Here is an 8095-nt window from a genome sequence, read left to right on the forward strand (position 1 = left end):
TCACTTGGGATTCATGACCTTGGCCAAAAAGAGGGCAACTTGAGTGATTGTGTCAAGGATAATCATCAGGAATGGCCTGTCTAAACTCAAAATCAAAGGGTTGATTATTCCACGCCGAAATTCAACGTTTACTCCTGTGGCAGCTGCTGCTTTTGTGCCTTTCTCATCAACATCCAGCACAGCCTTGTGGACTACCTGTAGGAGAAAGACATCACTCACTGGAGACCAGGGTAGGCAGCAGAGGAGATTCCTGGAGCAAGCATCGACTGCTGACCTCAGACACTGGTGAGCTTGTTTGTTCCTGCCATGAACTCTACCCCTGGGGTTTCCAGGTCACCTCTCAGGGTGTGAGATGAGGCCACCAAGGGTCTTCTCAGTCTCTGAGAATCTCTACTGTCCTCAAACCCACCACAAACTGGAGGATGGGTATAGGTAACTCCCACATTACTCCACAGGCACCTTCTCAGGAGACTCACAGGGAATACTAAGGATGTTTGCAGCCAGTGCAGATTCAGCATCCCTCCTGCTCCAGCCTCCTTGGGGCAAACTGCTGCAATGCACATGGCATGGCTTCTCTTTCCCAGACTGCCATGCCCTGCTGTGTGGGCACTGGAGAGAACACTAAGCATTGCCAGGCTGTGCATCTGGGGATGTAGTGTGAGGTCCTAAGGCGTCTTCTCTCCTATTCTTAAGCTTTACATCTCAACTGCTACTCATCCTTTCTATTTCCTGCACTGCTATTGTTCTGTGTGCTATTCAGGAAGTTCTGAGCCAGCTTCAATTGAAGAAGCGGAGACTGGAAGTGCTTTGTGGATTGTTGGTGGAACCTGCAGTGGATTGTGGGTGGCACCCGCAGTGGATTGTGGTGTCACCTGCAGTGGATTGTGGTTGGCACCTGCAGAGGATTGTGGGTAGCACCCACAGTGCAGCACCAGGTGGTTACTATGGTGGTCTTACCTAAAGCACAAGCTCTTTTCCACCCCGGGATCCTGAATCAGATTATGTTCACAGGGTAGAGAAGGGACGAGCTGCATGGTATCCAGGGGGAGTCTATAGGTTTTAATCTGCCTCTCCAAGGCATAAGTGAGTCTCAGGCTTTCTCATGCACACATCAGTCCTTCCCCCTACACCTCATTCTCCCTATATATATTCTCAAACCCTAGGAGAGCCACCTAGTATTTATTGGTATACCTGAGAGACCCCGAGGTTCTTGCACCCTGTGATCCCAGACAGGTCAGCCTGTGTGGAGAAGACTTTCCTGATACCCAGCTGTGGAAGGATTTTCTCCAGGCTGTAGTCAGTAGAGATGGAGAACTTGGGAATATAGAGCTTGTCGATCTTCCTGAGAATGACATAGAGAAACATAAGGGTCACTGGTCCCTGACCCCACCAGCCTACCTTGTTGCTAATGCATCTCTCCACAGACAGTCCTTTCACGAGAGGGAAGCTGTCTTTCCATCCATGCGTAGACTCTTTATTTTGTTTTCCTGAAGAATTACTTAACTGTTAATGCCTGAGAGTGTTTACAGTGGGCAGTCAGTGTGGCTAGGTTCCAGCTGTTCCTTTAACAGGAATGCTTTTCTCCTAGATCCACAAATGCAGCCGTTCCCCTGTCATGTGGACTCAGACTTCATCTAATGAACTTCTAGTTAAAGCTGCACCCTCCGCTCGAATCCAGCTGTACTTATCTTTGGAAACTCCCCTTTTGGGTCTCACTGCCTCTCACTTTTTAGTAGTCAAGTCATGATATATTGTATTTTCAATCACCTACTCTGTGCTCTTCAATTCCAAGATAAGCTTGAGAGGATAAGAGATTTTCTTCTTGAGTCTCTGATATCATCTCAGGGTCTAAAATTATAGCACAGCACAGAGTAGGTCTTCCAGTCATCATTGCACACTGGTGAATGAATGAGTGATGAGGGATGCGATGGCTGCACAGGGCAGAGCTGATTCTCAGAGCTGATCTCCTTCACCCTCACTCCCTCTGCCTTCCCACACCCATGCAGGAATCTGTCTAAGTACAGCCCGTTAGACATAGAAGAATCTTTAGGTCCCGCTATAGCTGATCCTCTCTTAAAAACAACTAAAATGACAGTAAAATTTTTCTCAACTCCACAGTTTGCAGAGGAAACTCACCTGCCCTCCACCCGCCCCTGCTATTCCACCACCACAGCCATTACATCATTCGGCACTCCACCCGTCCCTGCTGACCATTCAGCCATTACACAGGTATTAGTGAGGTTTTGAGGTACAGAGACAGTGGGCTCCAGAACTATTGTCGGTTGTCGACTCAGGCCAGCTCTGTGTCCTGCAGGCACTCACCTGGGCATCAGAGAGTCCTTCCACTTCCTCAGGGTCTCTGGCTGAAGGCTGGCTTCCACCTGCTGCATCCTGCCCTTGTCAGGGAGGATGAACAGGGCGCTGGCATTGCCTGTGTACTTCAGCTCCACCACAGTGCAGGACAGCTCCTTATCCCGGAAGTAGGGTGTGGTCAGGTGCTCAATTTTCATCATTGGCACCTTCACAGATCTGTCCTTATCCAAGTGAAACTCAGATTCGAATGTGTCACGAGGATCAAAGGGAAACTTCCATTTCCCTAAATGTGGAACAGGCCATTAGAATGTAACAGCAGGGGAGACCCCACCTACTCCCCATTTCTGCCTAGCTTCTGAGTCATGAGAACAATCATCCCATCTTCAACACACAGTGTGTACTGTCCCATGTTGGTTTCACTCTCTATGTTGAAAAACAAGACCTGGGATGATGCAGATCTACGAATGAAAAGAATCCACAGACTTGGTTTGGAAAAGGGAACTCAAAACCAAAGACTGGCTCTTAGATGTGCCTGAGAAACAATCTGGGATCTGAGGGTGTGCGTGTAAGAAAGAAATGAGAGAGAAAGAGAGAGACTAGTGCTTGGGGGAGAGCTGGGGATCCCTCTTCCTTAGGAGGACACTGTGTTGAAGGCAGTCACTTGTGGGACATGTTTTCAGAGAAGCACAACGAGACTGTTTCTTCCCACACTGTGATCTGTCCATGGCGCCCTTTAGTGTGAACCACCTAAGGGGACTTAGTGTCCAGAGTCAAGTGTGGGCTTAGACTGAAGCTCTAGAGACCTGCAGTTTGTCAGGTCCGATTCCCAGGACCCCACAGTCGGTGGCTAAGACACGGATATTGACTCTTCATCTCATGCGTGGCCATGTTCCCCTCCATGAAATCAGATATCCTGTCCAGACTTGCCTAACAATCCAAGCACATGTGATCATCTGCAACACACCCTAGGGGACTGGTGCATGGACAGCTTCTTGGGCTCAGGATCCAGCAGTATAAACATACAACACCACCTCCTCATAGCCAAGCAGCCTTGGAGTTTGGGTCCTGGGCCAGCAGAGAAAGCCATGCCCATCCTTCAGGCCATTCCTCTGCTTCCCTCTCCTCAGAGCACAGCAGCACTGGGGCCATCCTGGACTCCTGCCCTCCTTCCTCCTCTCCTTTTCCCTGTTCTATTTACAGCCAATGGGTTCTCTGTCTGTAGTCTCAGAACCTGTCCTTCTCTGCACTGGACTAGTACATTTACACATCCAGCCTCAAATCCACTTCAGATCTAGTCGATCACGATTTTCATCAGTAATTGTTCTGTGGGCTGTCACCTCAGTCTCTGCTCTCTACCAGGCTGTGTTTGTGGGTGTGGACTCTGGATGTCCATCCCAAACTCTTACCCAAGGCAATTTTAGCTCAGTCTCCCAAAACTCCAGATGCCATGGCTCAGGAGAGAGTCTTGGGCACTGTGGCCTCCCAGGCTGCCAGGCTAGTTGTCTTACAGAAACAAACTCCACAGAGCAGCCATACACCACATAAGAACACAACATGGCTGGGTTTTCTTTTCACTAATGACTTTGTCCGGTTCCTGCCTTCCCATGCTGAGGTCAAGCCTAATGCAGAGAGGATCAGGGGAGAGGTGCTGCATAGGGATGCATGAAGGGTTTTTCACCACCTGTGGCAATGCTATTTTCCCTTTAAGACTGGGATAGCAAGGTTCCTTAGGTCAAGAACTCCTCAGCACATCTGTACCCACCTAGATACAGGGGCTCTCCAGCAGGGAAGGACACCTGCTAAGAAGTATATTAGAAATGCTGGAGCAGACAGAATGACGGACGTGCCTTTTCAGGGAGATGAACTGGCTTCTCAACACTTAGGTCGAACTGGATATCCCAGCTCTTGTGTCTCCTAGTCAATCAGTTTAAGTCAGAGCCAAAATGAGTCACTGAGACCTCAGGGCTTCTGTGGAGTCAGTACAAGGAACTGCAACCATTTTCCAGAATACCACAGAGCTAAAGTAAGGCCAGTTAGTAAAAAGAAGTTAGGAACCCATGTCTTCTAGGCCATGAGCCCCTTCTTTCCAGTGCTCAGTGTATGTATGGACAGAAGGTGCCCAACCAACACCCTCCTCAACCACTCATGAAACAGTGCCCATCCTCACCTTTAAAGTAGATGTAGTTCACCAGCACCATTACTGTATTCTCATTCAGGCCTGAGATCAGTTCCTTGATCTTCCCCTGGGTCTGTTTACTCACGTAGTCATTGATGAGCTTTTTGGCCTTATGAGGCTGCTGGAAGTCAGCACTTGAGGCCTCAGCCTGGTACAACGCCCTTGTCTTCTCCTTGAACTCTGCCAGGATCTGCAGGCGCTTTTCAACAAACATGGCGCTGCCTGTGTTGATCTGCACCTGGTCCCCTGGCTGACTGAGCATGAGTAGGAGCTGCCCAAAGCCCCGGTGAATGTCTGCCTCAGGGGTCTCTGTGAGATTGAACTTGAGACCTTCTAGAATCTCTTGCAGAGTGCTGTTACTTGCTCCCAGTGACAGGACGGCCAAGGCAGCTGAGATGCTGAGTGGGGAGAAGACGATGTTTTCACCTGGATTCTTTAAGGCCAGCTCCTTGTAGAGGCTGAAGGAGAAGTCATTGTTGCTGGATGTCAATGATAGATTGTCCACTGGTGTTCTCTTGTTTTGGATTTCCTGGCCTGCAGCAGCCCTTCCCAAAATGTCATCTGGTCTGGAGAGGACATCAGTTGAGATCCCTGCCATTACTCTAGTTTCCTGGTTGAAAAGAGAAGATCCTTTTATCTTAGGAGGCCACATGATTCCCTGACCACCTCCTATTCCTTCCACCTGGCCTGCACTGTGTCCCTTTGCTGCCTTTCTGACTGTGCATGGGAGGTGCCCTGGCCCCTTAGATAGCAGTGCCACACCCTCTGCTCCTTTTCACTACAGGAAGAAGTGCTGTTGCTGTAGCCAGTGTTCCTAATAGATAACCAAGACCAAGAGAGATGAGGAGATTGGTTAGAGTCACAGGGTAAGCAAGAGAAGACTTGGGGCTGGGATCAAGGCTTGTGTAATTTGAATGTTACCTCTTCTCTTCTGGCTTGACTTAAGCGCTCATTAGAAGGCAGGGGACCTCCTCCTTTGCACTTGTGCCCCCTACCTCATCACCAACTTCTAGTCAGGACTCAAAAAGAAATCTTAGACAGAGTGCACCCAACCTCTAATGGATATATATAAGAAATCTCTTATAAAGAACCTTCATCTGGTGATGGATGGAGACAGAGACAGAGACCCACACTGGAGCACTGGACTGAGTTCCCAAGGTCCCAATGAGGAGCAGAAGGAGGGAGAACATGAGCAAAGAAGTCAGGACCACGAGGGGTGCACCCACCCACTGAGACAAGGGGGCTGATCTATTGGGAGCTCACCAAGGCCAGCTGGACTGTCACTGAAAAAGCATGGGATAAAACTGGACTCTCTGAGCATGGCGAACAATGAGGGCTGATGAGAACCCAAGGACAATGGCATGGGGTTTTGAACCTAAGTACTGTGCTGGCTTTGTGGGAGCCTAGCCAGTTTGGATGTTCACCTTCCTAGAAATGGACGGAGCGGGGAGGACCTAGGACTTACCGCAGGGCAGGGAACCCTGACTGTTCATTTGACTGGAGAGGGAGGTGGAGAGGAGTGGGGGGAGGGGGAGAAGGGTGGGAGGAGGGGGGAGGGAAATGGGAGGCTGGGAGGAGGAGGAAACTTGTTTTTTTTTCTCCTTTTCTCAATAAAAGAAAAGTTAAAAAAAAAAAGAAATCTCACAGCCCCGGGTTTAACTTAGTGCAAGCCTCTGGGTGTGTGGGGGTTAATGGAGGGCAGCACTGGAGTTGTCTGGTGCAGCACCAGAGCCTTGGCCCCCTGAGAACTGGCTTCAGAAGGGTGAGAATGAGGAGGATCTTCAGCCCTGCCAGTATTCCACATGGTGGTTTCTATCTCACCTTGGAAGGCCTCCTGATGGGACGAAACTTGGATGATGTTTGAATGAATCTCTGCTACCTGGACCAGATTTCATTTTGAATCTCAGTGTGAGGTATGGTGGCAAGAAATCGGTGGATCTTTCTGGACAACTTGTTGAGTGACCCAGGTTAGAATATTAGTAAGAGTTTATGGCTTTTCATGGTCATTGTGGATATTTCTAGGGAATGTCCAGAGGACCTTCTCCTCCATACACCACTGTAGTGTGGATACAATCATCGTAAAACTTACAGTTGAAGCCAGGCAATGGTGGCACATGCCCTTAATCCCAGAACTAGGGAGGTAGAGCCAGGCAGATCTGTATGAGTTCAGGGCCAGCCTGGTCTACAAGAGCTAGTTCCAGGACAAGCTCTAAAACAACAGAGAATCCCTGTCTTGAAAACCAAAACCAAAACCAAAACCTACAGTTGAAGGTTAATGATAATGGTAATCACTGTCACACACCTTAGCTCCTGTCTAGGTTGCTGAGGACATCAGAGGAGACAGTAGATGGTAGAGGATGAGAAGGGGAGGAGAAGAATAGAGGAGAGAGGACACAGGGGGAAAAGATGAAGGAGCGAGAGAGGGGAAAGAAGGGGATGCAGAAGAATAGGAGGGGTAGGAATGGGGATCTGATGAGGGGACAGGTTAAGATAGGGGAAGAGAAGAGTAGAAAAATATAGAAAGAGAACAGAGTGAGCAGGAGAGGAAGGTGTTGGAGATGAGACACATGTCCCCAGGCCTGTCACATGACTATGGAGTGGCCAGGGACTATAACTCCCTCTACCCTGTATCCTGTGTTTACTGTCAGATGGATGTATCCATATCTCAGGAAAAGCATTCAGTAATATTTTTATCAGAATTATTTCCACAGCAAACAGGCTAGTCTGTTTGTGTAATAGACTTGGCTCAGTGGATGAGCTGGAGTCTTTTCCTTATCTGGAAGCGGTGCAGCCCTTTTTCTTGGCCATAGGATCTGCACAGAAAGTGAGATTTCTGATCCCAAGACTTTTAGTGTCTGCGACAAGCATGTCAGTGATTCCACCTTCCTTATGGGAACTATGTGAATTTTCTGTCTCCTTCTGCTTCCCACAGTAGCACCCGGGGTAGTCAAGGTCTCAAAACTTCCTCCCTGTGGAGGGTGGGAAGGAGCAGGCTCCATTCACCTTCCAGGAGCAGAATGGTTCCTCTTCCATCTTCCATAGACAGGAAGACCCAGACTAAAGAAAAGATTTTTATGCACCCCAGAAATGTTCCCTGATCCTATTCCAGTGACACAGGATCAACTCCTTACCCTATCAACCCAAGATCCAGGTCATCACCAGTACCACACCGCCTGGCAAAAGCTCCTCCTTTGTTCTCAGAGAGAAAGAATTATGGGAATTACCTGTAGATCTGAAGGCAGCTACCCGAGTTTGCGAGAGCTTGGTCCTGATGATCTGTTTACTGCCTACCTGCTGTGTTATTCTTCCCACTGCAGAGTGATGTCTATTTATGCCCACCAGAATCTCCTCCCTCTTCTTAGGAAGTGCTGGCCCAGACAAGTTCCTCTCTGTGCTCAGTCTGGAATGGACTGATGGGATGATTTCTGGTATTGCGCATTGAGAAGCTTCCCTAGCAGAACCACTTCCTGACCACTAGCCGAGTGTGTTGATTACAGCTTTCTATTTCTCTAATTGTTTCGTAATCTGTGTGGAACTGGGGAAAGTCAGAGTTAACAAGGCAGGGCAGAAGCCCTACTTTTCACCAGATAGGGCTGCAACTAAATA

At 48.9% G+C, this 8095-nt stretch overlaps 1 protein-coding gene across 1 annotated transcript; it reads right to left on the reverse strand.

The window, feature by feature from the left end:
- On the reverse strand, nt 1–5087 carry LOC121434400 (serine protease inhibitor A3F-like). Its single transcript, XM_041633308.1, has 4 exons — nt 4481–5087; nt 2323–2596; nt 1192–1342; nt 1–195 (listed from the first exon to the last, which is right to left on the reverse strand). Exons 1-4 carry the CDS (start codon nt 5085–5087, stop codon nt 1–3), a joined length of 1227 nt encoding a protein of 408 aa, XP_041489242.1.
- Nucleotides 5088–8095: the final 3008 nt, after the last annotated feature.

Source organism: Microtus oregoni, unplaced genomic scaffold, assembly GCF_018167655.1.
Source record: "Microtus oregoni isolate MIOR12 unplaced genomic scaffold, Mior012 000043F_ref0000047, whole genome shotgun sequence".
Lineage (NCBI taxonomy): Eukaryota > Metazoa > Chordata > Mammalia > Rodentia > Cricetidae > Microtus > Microtus oregoni.

Excerpts from the sequence above, each read along its gene's own strand:
- LOC121434400 (XM_041633308.1), bottom strand. The coding sequence starts at position 5,087 with ATGGCAGGGATCTCAACTGATGTCCTCTCCAGACCAGATGACATTTTG. Across the intron at positions 2,597-4,480 it reads GAACTACATCTACTTTAAAG|GGAAATGGAAGTTTCCCTTT; the intron begins GTGAGGATGGGC and ends TTCCACATTTAG. Across the intron at positions 196-1,191 it reads AGAACCTCGGGGTCTCTCAG|GTAGTCCACAAGGCTGTGCT; the intron begins GTATACCAATAA and ends TTTCTCCTACAG.